This window comes from Apodemus sylvaticus, chromosome 4, assembly GCF_947179515.1.
Source record: "Apodemus sylvaticus chromosome 4, mApoSyl1.1, whole genome shotgun sequence".
NCBI lineage: Eukaryota > Metazoa > Chordata > Mammalia > Rodentia > Muridae > Apodemus > Apodemus sylvaticus.
Window position 1 is genome coordinate 26,446,962 of NC_067475.1, and position 19,021 is coordinate 26,465,982.

Consider the following 19,021-nt stretch of genomic DNA (forward strand, 5'->3'; position numbering starts at 1 on the left):
CACTGATGTTTTTAAAATCCCTCCATTATCATATCTTATCATGGCCTTTGTACTGTTTCCATTCCTCTACTGCCAGACTCTCCTATTTTTATGTATTTTCTATTGTTTCCTTTTTGATTATTCTTGTTACATGTAAGTATGTTATACTTAAATCATATAAGTTACATATGTTTATTAATACAACATGCTAGTCCATTTAACATTGATCCTATATTTTTAAAGGTAGATTCCTTGGTACTTTATAACCAATTAGGGAGCTAATTAACTCAGCAGTCATTCATTTCCTATAGTTCTTTACTTATCACTGGGAACTTGTGAAATTTCCAAGTCCACATTGGTATGTCACCTGATGTCATTGTTCATGTCTTGTTTGTGCTAGATAATTGGTTGACATTTCCCTGTTCTATATAAAAAATAACTTCTTGCAGGAGACATTCTGGTTCTCTGCCTATTACACTCTGTCTGTCATATCCTCCATGAAGTTTCTTGAGCCTTTCAGTGTGAGAATTGTAGTGTGAATTCTATCAATCAGGGCTGGACACTCCATGATCAGATATTCTTTGGATTTTGAGAAGTTGTGGATTGCTGCAAAATGAAGTTTCTTTGATGAGAAGTGAGAGCTATACTTACCTGTAGGTATAATGATAACATTCAGAATATAGTGAAACTTCAGTGTTCAGCCCTAAACAGGCCAATTTTACCAGGGTATACCAGGGAGAGGCAATGTGGACACTTTTAACTTTTTTCTTAAATATCTAATAGAGTATTGTAATAGTATCATAATTCAGTTGCAACAAACACAGCATACACACACTTACACACACAGAAGGTGAGAGAAACAGACAGAGACAGAGACAGACACAGAAACAGAGCAAACACATCCAAAGGCTGATGGAGTTTATCTATTGGCTGGACTAGCTGGCTAGCAAGTTCTAGTCATTCTCTTGTCCTGTATCTCACCAGGGCTCCAGTGCTTGTATTACAGATACAGGCAGTGGCACATCTGATTTTGTTTTATTCATTTGTTCATTTGTTCATTTGTTTGTTTTGTTGTCATGATAGTGGTGGTGGTGATAGCGTGAGTGTGTGTGTGTGTGTGTGTGTGTGTGTGTGTGTGTGTGTGTGTATGCATTGATGGGGATGGTGGGTTTTTCTCTTTTTAATGTGCTAGGGATGCTAGGGATTCAAACTCAGGTCCTCCTGCCTGTGCAAGCAATATGTTTCCAACTATACCATCTCCCCAGCCCCTTTCCCTGCCTGTGTCTTTGTATTTAAAACCCAGGGAAAACTCCCCACCCTAGCATGCTTGCTATAAAGCAGAATAATAATAGAGCTATTGTAATCCTCACTTCTAACCCTCTACTTTTAGAAATAGAGAGGCTGAGGTGCAGAGGGTTGAAGGAATATTTTTAAGAGGCAAAGATTTACTGGTTGAGCTGGGATTAAAATGTGAATCACCTGTCTTTAAGCTCTCCTTCATGTGACTCACTGTTTTGTCCCAAACTGGCCACCTGGCCTCTCCCTCCATATGAATGAAAGCTTAATTTCCAAGAGAGTAATTTGTGAGAACAAACGGCTTATATGTCTTACACTGCCAGTTCTCATAGTCTCCTCACTGTCAAATTTTAAATTAATTCTTGTATTTTATACCTGGATACGTTCCATTCCATTTTTTCATTCTATTTAGCTAGGTTAAGCTTTTAAAAGCTCTGTTTTGAATATGCCAATCTCATTCTTGGCTATCATTTTTAGGGATTATCTTAGACAGTTTAATCACCCTGTACAGAACGCCCATGACTCAATTTCCTTCTCTGTTTACTTTAACTGGTAAAAGACGTGTTTGATTAAATGGTCTTTGAAAAGATTCCCCCCAGACATTTTAGTCTTCTATTCTTAAATTTCCATTTGGCAAACATTGGCTGATAGATCTAAAAGCTGATCATTCTTTAGGTGGGGTATATGGGACCCAGAGATTTTGTCATATCTTATTGTGAATTGTAGCATTTTAAATTTATTCCTTATTGATAACACACACTCACAAGAAATCTTGATTAGTTAAAAAGTTTGCGTGGCATGGCAGTACATGAGAGTAATGTCAGACTGCATGAGACCCCATTTTAAAAACAAAACTAAACAAAAATTTGTGTACTGAAAATTAACTATACTTTAGTAGGTCCTTGTGTTTTTTTGAAGAAATCTAATATTTTTATCTAAGAATATTATAAATATTAATTATATGCTGTTAGTTTAAGAAAATGGCTAAATAAGAACAAAGACTTATTTAAGAACCCCTCCCCCAATTAGGACATACAACTTTCCTCTTAATGCCGTCTACACTGAGATAAGAATAAGCAATTCAACTCACGGTTTCTTCATTTGTGGGTACCATCAGTAGTTTTGTGTTTTGAGACAGGGTCTTCTGTGCTAGAGGCTCGCCTGCAATTATATATGCAGTCAAGAAGGATCTGGAACTCCTGTTCCTCCTACCTTTACTTTTCATGTTCTGAGAGTAAAGTGTACACCTCACAAATCATGATTTTTTAAAATTGATTCTATTATATTATTATTATTATTCTTTAATCTTTCTTTACAGCCCAGTCATTATCCCCTTCCCAGTCTAACTCCCCACAGTTCAGTTCTTCATCCCATTCCTTCTCCTCCATCTTCAAGAGGATATCCCTATCCCTCCTGCCCACCAGACCTACCCCCCTCCCTGGGACCTTAAATCACTCCAGGGTTAGGTGCTTCTTTCACTGAGCTGGATCAGACAGGCCTCTGCTGTAGATGTGTCTGGGGCCTCATATCAGCTAGTGTAATTGAAAATATAATAGCACCATCTTCTCTCTTCCCTTTTCTCTTCCCACCTCTCCTGTACCCTCTTATACTTCGTTCCCTCTCAGATTCACAATACCTTTCATTTTCATTATTGTTGTTACACATGTCTGTATAAAATACAAATGCAGCTTACTATGTCCTTATAGTGCTGCTTGTCTGTATATGATTTCAAGGCTGGTCACATAGTACTGAGTCCCCAACTAGTAGACTAATTGGGGAAGGAAGACTAATTTCTCTCTGGCTCAGCATTTCTTAGTTGCCTGTTGTTCTTCATCAAGGGGTGGGGCCCTGTGTAATTTCTTCCATCATGCTGGCATGTCTATTGATAGTGTACTTGCATAGGTCTTGCTTAGGCAGCCATATTTTTGAAGAATCATGATTGAAGCTTCCTGGACATTTCTAGAAGACACATTCTTACAGCAGGTACCCTGGTCCTTTGGCTCTTATAATCATCAAACCCTCTCTTTCATGATTTTTTTTCCTGAGCCTTAACTGCAGTAGCTGTGTTGTAGGTATATCCAATCCATAATCAGTCATTCTTTGAATTTTAACCCCTTATAGTTTTCATAATTGTTTTTGTCTCTTTCAAAGAGAAACAACTGTGATGTGGGTATAAGGAGCAGTATTTATAATACAATTAGGCTTTAATAAAGTCTTGAGATCCATGACTTCACTAGCCCTGGGACTATAAACCAACTCAGAGCTTTAAAATATTTTCCTACCTTTAGATTTGCTTAATGTGCTTCTCTGTTCTTTCTTTTTTTATTACCTTTATTTTAACAATCCATCTGTTGTCCCTCTTCCAGTTCCCTCTCCCACAGTTCCATATCACATTCTTCCTCTCCACTGTCTCCAAGAGGTTGTCCCCCAATCCCTGCCAGGCCTCCCCACTCCCTGGGGCCTCAAGTCTTTCAAGGTTTTAGGCACATCTCCCACTGCGGCCAGACCAGACAGTCCTCTGCTGTATTTTTGGGGCGCCTCAGACTGGCTCCTGTATGCTGCATGAGAGATCTCGTTCAGGTCAGTTGAGACTGCTGGTCTTCCTGTGATGTTGCTCTCTTCCTCAGCTTCCTCCAGCCCTTCCCTAAGGGGACAGAAGTTCCCTACTTCATCCCAATGGTTGGATGTAAGTATTTGCTTCTGTCTCAGTCATCTGCTTCTTATTGGGCCTCTCAGAGAACAGCCATGCCAGGCTCCTGTCTGTAAGCACATCATAGCATCAATAATAGTGTCAGGCCTTGGAGCCTCCCCTTAAGATGGATCCAAAGGTGGGTGGGTCACCTCCTTTCCCTCGGTCTCTTCTCCATTTTTGCCCCTGCAGTTCTTTTAGACACGAACAATTCTGGGTCAGAATTTTTGGCTGTGGGATAGCAAACCCAACCCTCCACTTGATGTCCAGTCTTCTACTAAAAGTGGACTTGATGAGTTTTGTCTCCCCACTGTTGGGCATTTTATCTAAGGTCCATCCCTTTGAGTCCTGAGAGTCTCTCACCTCCCAGGATTCTGACATTTTCTAGAGGGCCCCCCACCTCACCCCCTCTAAGGTTGCATATTTTCATTCAGTCTGCTAGCCCTCGGGGTTATGAAGCAGAAAATTAATTACATAGAAAACATAAATAAACTTAATCCCAGAATGTGACAGATCCTTTGCAAGTAAGAAAAAGAACCTTTTAACTCTACCCATCCCTGATAGAGTAAGACAAGATCTCACAATGGATTATTTAGCAAACTTTGTGATGATTGTATATGGCAAGGAGCTCTACCTATAGAGGAAGGTACTGCTCACAAGTTCTCATGACAAAGATTCTGAAATAGACCCTAGCTATCCAGTTCAATGAATTAAAATAAACATAGCTGTAAACCAAATGAAAAAAAGAAAAGAAAAGAAAGATGCTGTGGCATCTCTGAAAACCACTGAAGAAGAAGAATGGGGAATGACCCCTTTAAGCTCACAGATTGGAATGTTTGGCCACCGGAGAGTGGTATTATTAGAAGGTGTGGCCTGTTGGAGTAGGTGTTGCCTTGTTGTAGAAAGTATGTCATTGAGATTGGGTTTTAATATTTCAAAATGCTCAAGCCAGGCCCAGTGCCTTACTCTCTTGCTGCTGCCTGCAGATCCAGATGTAGAACGCTCAGCTACCTTAAGAGCACAGGTGTGCCTTAACCCACTCTGCTTCCCACTGTGATATTAAAGGACAAAACCTCTGAGACTGTAAGCCATCCCTGAGTAAATGTTTTCCTTTATAAGTTGCCATGGTCACGATGTCTCTTCATCATAGTAGGATATTGACTAAAACAGTTTCAGAGACAAAATCTTGCAAAGATCCTTGACCACATCGAAAGCAACAGCAGCCCGAATGTAAAATACAGAGCATGCGAAAACTGGGGAAAAGCAAGTCCAAGCTATGGCTTGAGCTGTGCCTGCTGTCTCAGTGCCCTGCAGGAGTCCTGTTGAAAGAGATTTGGGTGGGAAAGAATCCCAGGGCAAACCACAAATCCTAAGGAGCCAAGCAATGGCCACAGAAAAGCTGGGAGCTCACCAGGGCTCAAACTTCACTCTCTGCTGAAGACAAAGCTGGGATCTGACTATCAGTATATTTGAAGTCAGTGATCATCTGAGCCTGAATAAAGCCTTGGTTCAGAAAAGCACACTCTGCTCACTCTACAGATTAATTCTTCTCAACCACCAGAGTGGGCGTGGCTTTCTAAAAAGTGATGGCCTTATTGTATGACAAATACTGATTATTTCAGTCCTTTAGTACCATGCAAGTATTGTAATGCAATAATATTGCGGGATGCGTGAGAAGGAAGAATGGGGGAGATCCTTAGTTGAGGAAGTAGCATCCCAAAGAAGCAGTCATGGAAATGCTCCTAAAGCTGAACTTGTCAGTTATGGATGTTTCCATGACTACAGTGATCATTTCTACAGAACCTACTGAGAGGCTGGATGTGAAGGCATAAAAAGAGACATTTCATCCGTGAAAAGGAACATATAGTTAAGAAAATCTCTCAAAGAAACCTGCTTAAATTTAAATGAACTCTCAGGCAGGGTAACACATACCTTGAATTTCAGCACTTGGGAAGCAGAGACAGGAGGGCTTTCCATGAGTTTGAGATTAGCCTGGTCTAATCTAGCCAGGGCTATGTAGTCAGACACTGTCTGAATGAATCAATGGATGGATGGATGGATAGATGGATAGATAGATAGATAGATAGATAGATAGATAGATAGATAGATAGACAGACCAATCGACAGACAGACAAATAGAGAGATAATAGGTGATTTACAATGATAGATATAAAATGATAAATAGATTAGATAGATGGATAGATAGATAGGTAGATAGATTGATAGATAGATAGATTTAGATAGGATTAGTAATAAAAACAACAAAGTAAGGAAGGAATCAATGACTTTTAAAACAGGTCAAAATACATTATACACATCAGAGTCTTCGGACCTACATAAAACTAAAGACTAAGCCTGGTTCTTCTGTGTTCTCATTTTCCTTAGCTCTGCTTCCAACTTCAGCTGATCTTTTTGAGTTAATCTAGCATTTATGTACTCAATTTCCCAGTGAAGGCAAGAAAAAAATGAGGCAGGAAAACTATTTGAAACCAAAAGTGATCCTAAATTGATGAAGGGAAACAAACATCAGATTCAATAGGTCTTGCAAAGCCCAGTAAGAAAAATAAATTAATAAAAACATAATGTGCAGGAATACTAAAAAACAAGTTTTAATAAAGTAGTCTCTGAAGATAGAGAATTGAGAAATGTTAGGAAAATATATTCTACCCAGAAAAATAATTAGAGGGCAGAAACAGAAGACTTCATTGCATAAGAATGCAGAAAGTATAACTCACTTGCATGAAATACAAAATATCTTTGTAATTTTTATAAAAATTAGGATATAACTGCCTCTAATATTGGGGTTTCTGGACTGGCACATTAGGGCACTTCTGTGATGATAAATGTACTCATATGATTTATGTGATTGTTACAGGGCTGTGCACAGTTGCCCAAATTCATTGAATATAATCACTTCATTTTAAATACAAATGATGCTTCTGTAATAAAAAATAGAAATAGAGACATAAACAACTTTAAGCAACAATATTTAGTGATTATGGGAGGCATACCCCCACAGCAATCACTAATTAAAAAAAATGTCACATAGGTTTGCTTACAGCCTGATCTTATAGATGTATTTTCTCAATAGAACTTCCCTCTCCTTTTTTTTTGAAAAGCATGTTCTTTTATTGAAAGAGGAAGTAAAAACATTTTATAATAAAATTGAATGAAGATTTACATGGAAAATATTTCTGATAAAATAGAAGAGACATATAGTAAAATACATAAAAGTTGACAATTTTTATGGAAAATTGAAGAGTAAAGTGGTAGACATAAAAACATTGCTAAATTAATTGCAAAAGGAAGTAAAAACATTTTTTGATAGAATTGAAGATTTATGTGGAAAATATTTCTGATAAAATTGTAGAAAACATAGAAAAACATGTTAAAATTAAATATCATGGAAAATTTTAAATAAATATAATAATGGTAGGCATAAAAGTATTACTAAGTAGATTGAAAGTGGAATTAAAAACATTTTCTGATAAAGTTGAAGATTATCATGGAAAATTATACAAATAAAATGGTAGGCATAAAAATAATTCTAAGTTGTTTGAAAGTTGAATTATAAACATTTTTAGGTAAAATTGAAGATGTACATAGAAAATATTTCTGATAAAATTCAAGAAATATATAGAAAAATACATTAAAATTGACTATTTCATGGAAAATTATACAGATAGAATGGTAGACATGAAAAATCTCAATTTCCCAATTAAAAGACATAGACTAACAGAAATATTTTTCATACAAATCTTCAATTTTATCAGAAAATGTTTGTAATTCCTCTTTCAATTAATTTAGTAATGTTTTTATGTCTACCATTTTATCTGCCTTATTTTTCATGATAATCTTCAATTTTAACATGTTTTTCTATATATTTCTTCTGTTTTATCAGAAATGTTTTCCATGTAAATTTTTTATTTTATCATAAAATGTTTTTAATTCCACCTTTCCTTTCCTTTAATGAGAACAGTTCGTGTCAAATTGACATAAAACTAACCAGGATGCTGACAATAGATAAAAGGTCCATCATGCAATGGATGCATGAGCACAAAGCCTCATCAGCTTGCTTTTTTGATACTGGACACATGCCTACAATTCAGAAAAGAGCCATTAGACAATGGTGCCCACACTTCTGCTGTGTGGAAATAGATTGCCGAGGAAGGTCTTTATTTGGGGATGCATCGTAATACATTAGCTTGAAGATACTGAGAGAAATTGTTGATGTTAAAAACACGTATACATTCCCAAAATAAATATTTATTTAATAGAACACTGAAACTGAATTAATAGTGACTTAACCTACCTGAATGGGAGGAGCCATGGTAAGGCACGGACTCAAGGGAGATAGTACTGTTAGGAGATGTTCTACTGTAGCCAAGGGCAAGTTGATCAAGGCATAAGAGAATTTGGACATTGCCAGGTAGATAACTGTACCGATTAACTTTGACCTATTTTAAATACAGCAAAAATAATCTATAATGCAAATCATATAAGACTTTATATATTACATGTTTCCAAGAAAATAGATTATTTTTATTGAAAGTTGTACCAACTTTACATATTGTCAGTGATTGCCCATAAAACCCTCATCTTATAAAATGTTTGTCAGACTTTGACCTGTTTCATATCATAAAGGGCCCAGGACACTTTTTGAAATGTGAAAGGTAAGATTCTTACAGTAATTTTAGTCTACTTCACAATTAAGATTGGGGTATAAATGCTAGAGAGTAATTTGTATTTATTTTAGGGGAGTAGGGAAGAGAGGCTACATTGCAACAACCACTGTGTTCTTGCGTTTATTGACGTTCTGGTCAGCTTTCTGAGTGTGACTTTCAAGAATAGATTGTGTATAACTGTTTCATGGCAGTGCAGATATAAGGATATATTCAATCTTGGTATTGTGTCTGTCTCCAGATACTCACACCACAGAGCTTCCAACACTTCTCCACTGTGCAGCAAAATTTGGCTTAAAGAATCTGGCTCTTCATCTGCTGCAGTGTGCAGGAGCAGCCTGGGCAGCTAGGATCCAGTCTACGGATGGTTCAGACCTGCTGCATATTGCTGAGAGTCATGGGCATGAAGAAGTCAAAGACATCTTTGAAGACTTTCTCGTAAGTTTTTCCCTCTCTTCGTATATCTGCAGCTGGTTCTTTATATGTGCATGTATATAAACATGAATACATTGCTATTTTGAAAACTGTGACCTTACACAACTAGAAACATTGTGCAGGATAAAAGCTTCTGTTTGTTTGTTAATCTGAAAATCCTGAGGAGAAAAACCAGTTCCACAACTATCCAATTAAATCAAGCTGGTCAGGAAAATGGTCACTAATCAGGTCCATATCTTGGATTCCCAGAGAAATGACCCCAAATTTAGGTCAATAGGGTGCTCATAAAAGCGAACCCTGATGATGCTAAGGTACTTCCCACGGTCATCCAACTGGAGTTTAACATACATTCGATGTGCTTCCTGTGATCAAGCACATACAGCGCCGAGGGGTCCTCCAAACTTGTTTTGGTGGGTAAAAACATGTGGCTTGTTGTATGAACAACAGCCTCCAGCAACTCAGAATGGATCTCTCTTTAGGCCAGTGGGGCTCACAGCTTAACTTTATTTAACCTTTACAGGTCCTGACTTGTCCGTTATCTTAAAAAATTTTTTTATAAGATTAGTGAACCATATAACCCAACTCTGGCTCACTTGTACTCATCTGTCCTTGAATCTAATTTGTCCTTCTGTCATCTGGGGAATCGATTCAATATTGGAGAAGAGATGACAAAAAAGTCAAAGAAATTATTTGCCTTCATTTCTTTGTTTAAGAATCTAGATTCTGTGAAGTCCATGCAAACAAGTCAGTAAGAACTGTGTTAAAGGAAAACACTTTGGTAATAATTCAGAAAATCTTGCTCAATATCAAGTGAATTTATATTGTTGGAATTTATTTCTCTTGTGTGATTCCTTCTATCTCCCTGTTGACTTTCCATTCCTTATTGTTTCTATATAAACCCCAAATTTCAGAACATTCTAGACAGATAATTTAATGAGAAAGCAACAAGTGAAAGATTTCAGAAGGGAATGCTATTATTGCAGCAAATAAAGCTCACACACTGTGTTCTCATAACCAAGTTTAGAAGTGCCACTGCTTTGTAATAAGAGAAGTGTACCTTTTGCCTCAGAAAATGAATTATACTTGTGAACGTACTAGGGAAAGTTGAATGTGACAGTGATTACGCCAGTAAATATGTCAAAATTTATCTTTGGATTTTCACAACTAATATAATTCTATTGCCAGTAAGTAGTTAATGTAGAAAGATGGGACACTGTAAATGGGTTCTGGCTCTTTTAGCCCTTAAGTGATTATCACAGAAATTCAATCAAATATTGGACTTACAAATATAGTGGTCAATTGTAGTTTCCAAAGAATAAGATGACAAAAACCAATGCATCTGTGTTCTCCATTTACCAGGAGCTGTCATATCAACATATTACAGAAGCGTGTGCATGCATGCCATCCACTCTCTGAAGTGGCAACAGAATGTATTTTGCACATATTTAAAATAAACATACAGCCTGCAGTCTAGTAATGTAGTTAAAGCCTTAGATCAGAAGCATGTCTCACCTGAATCCTGGTGCACTGTTGGTAGTAACTGTCACCAGTGCCGATAACTGCATTCATTTTACTACATGTCCTCTTTACGAGGTCCTTGATCAAAGGATATGGTGTGTATCTCAGGTCAGTCAGTCATATCAGCTTTCCATTGCCTGTAACATGCTTGTCTGGCACTCTCGGGTCCTCAAGAGTCCCAATTTCTATTCTCTAATCTCAGTCTCTGGTGAACACTGGATAAATCTTCATGAGCTACAATTAGTTTCAAAAATAATCCCCAACTCTCAGAGTTATAATTCTACTCCTTTTTTCCTAGAGACTTAACTTTCCTTTTAGAGGCTCGGTGAGAACTGCATGTGCCTGCTAGATACCATTGTAGAACACCTGCTGACTGTCCTTATAAAAGACAATATAGGGCTACAACAAGAAGACTGATAGGCATACGACACAATGGGGATTTTGTCTTGTTTTGTTTTGTGCTCTTTTGGTATCTAGGTCTCTGTTCCTATATATATGTCATAGACTCAAAATGTCTGTTCTCATGGTCTAGCCTATTCCTAGGTTTATAAGATTCATCTTGATCACTATTGTATGGAATTTGTGAAGCGATTTTTATATGCCTTTTGTGATCCTTTTAGCCAGGCTGTTTCTAGAAGATTTTTATTATCATAGATTAGATGGATATCAATCTGTGATCATCCTGCCATGACTGAGAATGTGGTTCTGGCTGTGGCTGCACTAACAGATGGCAGATCTGTAAGTGCATTTTGGTGACCATGGATAACTTAAGCTTTAATAAATTTTCAGGCAATCAGATTTCCTCTTGCAAATGTGTGGTTAAGAAACTGTAAATATCCGCAGGATGTGGTGACACTTTTGGAAAGTTTTTCATATGATTTACAGGTTGCATAAATTATTTCTCTAGTTATCAACTTTTTATAAACAAACCTAAGATTTCCTTGGTAAGGTTATGAAAGATAAACCCCATGTTAATGCTGTTTATTGCGAATTATGTTTGCTGTGTCTTTAGATGTGTGTCTAAACTGAGTAGCAAAACAATTGGATTCTCATTATGTTACTAAAATATCTTATTATTTATTAAATATTTATGTAACTCTAGTAGTGAGTCTTATTCTAATCCATCACATATATTCAGACATATCCTCAAAATTTTCTCAAACTATTTTTCCCAAAGATATGGATGCAAAGCACTGTTCAAATTTGAAGCTTATAATGGTCCACCAACTTATCATTTAGTTAACTTAAAAAAAAGAAGAAGAAGAATACTTTTCACTACAGACACAATCTAGTCATGGCCAGTTTGCTGATTTATTCAATTCTTCTTACTCTTTCATCAGTAGACATAGTTGATTTATAGGGACCTATATTCACATTACTGGGCCATAAAAAGTGAGAGGGAAAAGAATATTTCAGAATAATATAGACAATATGCATTATCTGGTATTCTTAAGCCAGCTATATACTTGTCATGATGTTAACTATGTAGAGGCATGGGAGGAGCAAGAGAAATTCTTTATTAATATTATTATTATTAATCATTTTATTCATTGATGTTTCAGATAATACCCCCTTCCCCAGTTACCCATTCACAAACCCATCTCCCCTCTTCCCCCTCCCCTTTGCCTCTATAATAGTGCTCCCCCACCCATTTACCCACTCCTGTCTCACCCCTCTAGCATCCCCCTATACAGGGGTGTCAAACCTCCCTCCTCCCATTGATGTCAGATAAGGTGATCCTCTGCTATATATGGAGCCATGGACTCTTTGGTTGGTGGTTGGGAACTCTGTGTGGTCGAGTTAGTTGATATTGTTCTTTGTATGGGGTTGTAAACCCCTTCAAATCCTTCAGTCCTTCTCCTAGCTCTTCCATTGGGTTGCCTGGACTCAAGTCTGATGGTTGGCTGTGAGTATCTGCGTCTGTATTGGTCAGGTTCTGGTAGAACCACTCAGGGAACAGCCATATCAGGCTCCTGTCAGCAAGTACTTCTTGGATTACCAGCAATAGCATTTACACAATGGGGTACTACTCAGCTATTAAAAACAATGACATCATGAAAATTGCAGGCAAATGGATGGAACTAGAAAATTATCATCCTGAGTGAAGTAACCCAGACACAATCAACACACATGGTATGCATTCACAGAGAAGCCAAAAAGCTCAGAATACCTACAATATACCTACATTATAACTCATACAATGTATGGAGCTTAAGAAGAAGGAAGATCCAAGAGTGGATGCTTCAATCCTACATAGAATGGGAAACAAAATAATCACATGAGGTAGAGTGAGAGAGGGATTTAGAAGGGAGAGAGGAGGGGGAAGGAAAAGGAGGGACAAGAACAAGTATTAGAAGGGACAGGATGGAAGTACAAAGTGTCCGAAGATTGAATAGAAACATGTAGCAGTGGAGGATGAGGAACTGAGGATAACTACTAAAAAGTCCCAGACTCTAGGGAAGTGAGAGTTTCCCAGGATCCAATGGCAATGACTTTGGCTGAAATACCCAACAAAGGGGAGATACAACCGATAGAGATCACCTCCATTAGATAGACACAGCCCCCAGTTGAGGGACGGGGCCAGCTACCCATCTCAAAATTTTTAACCCACAGATGATCCTGTCCAAAGGAAAGGGAGAGACAAAAACTGTAGCAGAGACTGAAGGAAATGCCATCCAGAGGCATCCCCCCTCCCAGGGATCCATCCCATCTGCAGTCACCAAACTCCCCACGCTATTGCTGACGCCAAGAAGCAAGAGAAATTCTTAAATCATTGTCTTACATTTTATTACTTTTTCCATATGAGAATTAAGCAATTTATATTTAGTTTAGGAACAGACATTTTCATTGTAAAGAGAGTTTATGTATTGATAAAAATGTTTGATATTTTCCTTGTCACCATGATGAAAATCTAACAAGAAGCATCTTAGGAGGACAGATTGATTTTTGACTCACAACTTGAAGTAATCAGTCTGTCTTGATAAGGTGACCATGGCAGTAGGTGGCTCTATGATGCTCTTATAATGACATCACCTAGTCATCTTCAGTAGCAAAATTAACAGTCTCAGCTGTCTAACACCGGGATTTCTCTAGGATTGGAACTATGTCCAAGTGCCTTTCACAGGCTCCAGGGAAACCCACACCATGCACTTATAGGCTGCACTAATGGGAATTAGTAGGCTACTAAATAAATAAGATATGAAGTTAGGAATGGGAATCGTTAGGGAAGTAACTGTAGCGCTGGAAGAGAGTGGTATGTGATCATATTTCATTATGTACATGTATGAAAATGAAGAAGAATAAAAGCCATGCATTTATATAAACCAGAGAAGATGGTTTAAGTAGCCATGTTTTAGTTTCTGTCAATGCCTACTCTGGGAAGTAAATGAAACATGGATACACCAGAGGGAAAAAACTTGTTGATTAAACCAACAAATGGATACAAGCCATAGCTTGCTTAACAAAATTCTTGAGGAAGGCCTCAACTATTGAAATGGCAAATACAAACAGCACAGGTTAGTTTAAGGCTGTAAAATGTAATTAATAAAGATTAATAAATGTGGATAATAAAGACTAAGAAATTAAAAGCAGAACTTAAATCTGGCAGTGAGGTAGAAAGAGCTTTGAAACATGCAGTTAAAGCATGCAGCAAATATTGTATTTAAAGCAAAAATAATATCAGTAATATGTTCTCGCAATAATTTGTCACCCAATCATTCTCATCAGCTGAAAGCCTTTAATGAATGGTTACATTAAAGCCCCAATTAAAAAAAAATAGATCCTCTGTTGAAGACTGCTTAAGATCTGGAAAAGCAACACATGCTTATTTTAGAAATAACTTTGCAGAAAATATCTTTGTTCAGCTATAATATTTGTTAATATTGTTTGGTGTAAAAATTTAAAAGCAGCCAGGCAGTGGTGGCTCACGCCTATAATCCCAGCACTTGGGAGGCAGAGGCAGGTGGATTTCTGAGTTTGAGGCCAGCCTGGCCAGAGTGAGTTCCAGGACAGCCAGGGCTATACAGAGAAACACTGTCTCGAAAAAACCAAATAAAAAAAAATTTTAAAGCTCTGAATTATAAAGATTCTTTAAGACATTTTATGAAATGGGAAATGTGACATGTATTGTCACCAGGACTTTGGTGGTGAGGTTCTTGTGACCTTTGCCTACTAGTCCTCCAAGCCTGTGGACTGTGTGTTTAAGTGTATGGGTATATAGGTGGTAGGTGTTTCAGGATGGCCTGAAAGGGAGAGAATTTCTGTTGTACCTGGTGTCTACCTAATAGACATGCTCTTTTCTTCACTGTTAACGGCTGGAATAAAGTGTGGAAAGGTAGTTGTGGAGGCACTTTGCAGAACCTTCAGTGTAAAGTATCATTTGCTGACTAATACAGGGAACCTTCCCACTCACTGGTCAGGCTTTGTGCTTGAGCTTGTGACAGTCTCTCTTCCTGAGCCTTCACCCTGTCATTCTAAGCATTGGAAACTTAGCCCTTCAGATGCAGTATTTTGCTTTCACATAGATGGTTCTATTTAAATTAGTATACAATGGCGTTACATGTATTTAAATTGGAGCATATCCTACTTAGCCTGTCTATTTTTTTTCTGTCTTATATTATCTGGAGGCTCACAGTAGCAGGTGAAACAGCCTATATTTAACCATTGATAACTTGTTTGTGCACACTTAATAAAGTCTTTAACCATGTTTCAATAAATTAACTGGTCATAGTATCTAGAATTTTTTAAACTCTGTATATTACTATGTATATGTGTTTACATGTGTGTAGGTATATGTGTTCAGGTCAGAGGTTGACATTAGGTATCTTCCTCAATTGTTTTCCACTTTATTACCTGAGGCAGGGTATCTCTCTGACCTGGGGCTTAGATTTAGCCACACTAGCTAGCCAATATTTTCTGGGGATCTTGCCTCAACTTCATGAGTGCTGGGATTACATGTAACTGCCATAGTTACCTGGATGTCTTATTGGAGATGGGGATCCAAACTTGGACCTCACACATTTGTAGCAAGTGCTTTATCCACTGAGCCATCTCCTCACTGAAAACACAGTTTTAAAGATAGCCCAACCATGATCTGTAGTATACTGTTTCAATAGACCAAACTACAGTGAATTTTAGAACTCTGACTTTAGCCATCACTCAGAGGCAAGCAAGCACAACAGTAACAGCCTATATGGTTTTAGGAGTCTCTTGGACTCTCTTAACAAACAACTCAAAATGGAGTTTCTCATGCCTGATACTAGGGGTTTTGCTAGATAGTCTGGGCATCTAGGAGAGCTACATTTTTAGCACTTAGTGGAATAATAGTGTTCAATATTAATAATAATAAATGCAATAAATAATATATGCATTTTCATTTACTCATGTGTATTATACGTAGTGTTAGATAAGGAAAAATAATTCCTTATAGCTTGTTCAAATATTGTTAGTATTACTTTCCCTCTACCCTCTGTCTCCTGTTCTGACATTTATCCCCTGTTGTTCTCCACATTTTATCCATTTTCCTCTTCATATCACTTGGATTTCATAGTTTGTTTTTTTTTTTACACTGTCACACCTCTCAGTTCTTTCAAAGTAGAAAACTATCGATCTTTGTACGTTTGTTATTTATGTTTTTACAATACTCCAGACATATTTATAAATTGAAAGTCAGGATATATGAAAAGTCCATCATTATAGACTGAGAGATCAAAGAGCATAAATAGAAAAAACAAATCTACCTCAGCATGCATAAAACGTTTCTGTTAATCCATGAAGTATGTTTATACTGCGACTCTAGATATTGGTCACTCACTTTAATGTTTTTTCTTAATGTCCAAATATAAGAGAACATGATGTGTGTAAGTATGGACAGAGAGGTACAACAGAGCATGTGGGATGTCATAAGACAACTTTTGGGAGCCTGTTCTCTCTCTTCACGTGCACACGGATTCCAGAGATGTAAGGAAAGTGATCAGACCTGCACAACAAGTACTTTTACCCGCCAAGCCATCTGGTTGACCTCTGCCTTAATTTTGTTTTTTGTTTTTTGCTTTTTTAGTGTGTGTGTGTGTGTGTGTGTGTGTGTTTGTGTTTTCTTGCATTTTTACTGTGTGAGTCATTTTAACGCAATCATATAGGAAGCAAGTTTGTGTTTTTCCAGTCAGCTTATTATAGTTAGCAGAAGCAATCTAGCAGGAAAGCATGCAGCCATTTCTGATAGGACTTGGTGAAATTCTCTGATGAAAAGGGTTATAGGATTTTATAGCAAAGCACATGGATTCAATGTCTGTCTATAATAAAATACACACTCAAATAGGGCAATTCTGCTTAATAGGAAAACTGGAATTTTTCAAAAATTGTGAATGCAGAAGGCTCTAGTCCCCACAGCAACATGTGCCTAATGACAAAAGAACATCTCTTTGGTGCTTAACTTCTTGACAGAGTAATGTCAAGCATGATTTGAAATGTGAACAAAAAATAGCTACACATCTATATAAGATTTTAAATACCCCAAATTGGAAGGTAGTATCATAATTAAAACAAGGAAAATCATGTGGAATTTGTGTGAAACAATAAATAAGTAATAAATGAAATATGTATTAAGGAAATATTAGTATTAGTATTAAGGAAATATTACAATATTAAATACTTAATACGAATAAAAATATTAGTATTAAGGAAATACACATAAAGAGAAAAGAATGAAAGTAAATTTGTTGGAAGAAGGCAGAGTTTATGCGAGCTTTAATTTCTTGGGCTGAAAAGTTGGTTTGGTAGCTAATTAGTCTTCACAGCATGTATGTGAGCCTTGACTTTCTGACAGTAAGAACATAGAAGAAAGATAGTATGTCTATTAGAAACCCTTAAATTTAACTAAAGGACTTTCATTTTATATCTATCAAGAACTGTTTGCAGAGCCTAAACAACCTCAGTCCCTTCATAGTAGTAGATATTTGAAAATGTAGGTTTGTAAGCTTTTGTCTACTTTGCTAGCTATGAAAAAATGTAATTGTTTTTCATACATCCTTTCTGATGTTAATATGCTTAACACAGCATGTATGAGACATAGCTGAATTCAAACCAAAGAAGCTGTAACAGTGATTTCACCAAATGTGTTTTATTAACTGTAAGAAACCAATTAAGAAGACCAACCGTAGGCTATACATCACCTAAATGGCCATTAGGAAAGACATTTTTCATGACTTTTAACACCGGTGTGTGAGGCAGTTTACAGTGATCTCTGAAATAGTGTTGGTGAAGTTTACCAAAGCCCAGCAAAAACATAATCTGTAATTTCCAGTGAAACCTACTGAGAGGCCAGAGTGATTGTTTTCTCAGTGTAGAGCTAGGTATATAAGTGATTCCTATACTCAGTGTGTCTAGTACAGCTGGCAGTGTCTGTGTGTTCTCTCCTTACCTGAATATAGGATAGGCAGCTTTTAAGTTTCCCTAATTAACTACCCATTACTCTGCTTCCCTATGAGGAATGAGAAGCACCACAGGCCAGGAAGATAAAAGTTCATCTCTGTAACAGTGCAGTTAATTTTAGGGGGAAAATAAAAGTGAGGAAAACAACTGAATAGACCTCAAGTATTGTGTGAGTTCATACAAGTTAACATGCCTTTGTTAGGGTTACTATTGCTATGTTGAAACATCATGTCAAAAAGAAATCTTGGGAGGAAAGGAAAGCTTATTTGGCTTATACTTCTACCTCCATCACTCTTCATCATCAAAGGAAGTTAGGATGGGAACTCAAACAGTGTAGGAACTTGGAGGCAGGAGCAGAGGTTGGGGCCATGCAGGAACACTGCTTACTGCCTTGTCCTTTCCCCAGCCTGGTTTGCTCAGCCTGCTTTCCTGTAGAACCAGCCCAGGGGTGGTGGCTCCATCTACAATGGCTAGAACATTTCCACACTGATCACTAATGAAGAAAATGCCCTACAGGCTTGCCTGCAGCCCAGTCTTATGAAAGCGTTTTCTCAACGGAGATTCTAATCTCTCAAATGATTCTAGCGTGTGACAAGTTGACACAAAACTGCCCAGCAGAAAACTCACAGCAGCATTTACTTCATGAGTAAAAGCGGCCCTCATTACCAAGAAACCAGATATTCTGTGATAGTAATACAGACATGTTTCAGATTATTTTCAATGGGCCTGATGAATTATCTCTATAATTGTGGATTTTAATATATCAAAAATACTATTTTATATAAATATATCTTATAATATCAGTGTCTCAGCATTTGTCTTAATTTCCCCTAAATATATGATCAGTACCTTAAAATAATTTATTGTTAAGAATTGTTGGAAGAGTAAAGATTCATGGTAGATTTGCTACTCTTTCCTAGTAATAGGTAGATGCCCATTCTCCTGAGCAAAGGGAAATCTAACCCTTGTGAACAAGGTCCTGATATCATTTCAA

General features: G+C 37.2%; 1 protein-coding gene across 7 annotated transcripts in view; it reads left to right on the forward strand.

Annotated features, from left to right (window-relative positions):
- The window catches only part of Bank1 (B cell scaffold protein with ankyrin repeats 1), a 274,298-nt gene that overhangs the window by 108,668 nt on the left and 146,609 nt on the right, over positions 1-19,021 (forward strand). For all 7 annotated transcript variants that reach the window (XM_052179174.1, XM_052179172.1, XM_052179173.1 and 4 more), the window contains one exon: positions 8,888-9,084. In XM_052179174.1, coding sequence (XP_052035134.1) covers positions 8,888-9,084 — 197 coding nt within the window. The remainder of the gene's footprint in view (positions 1-8,887; positions 9,085-19,021) is intronic.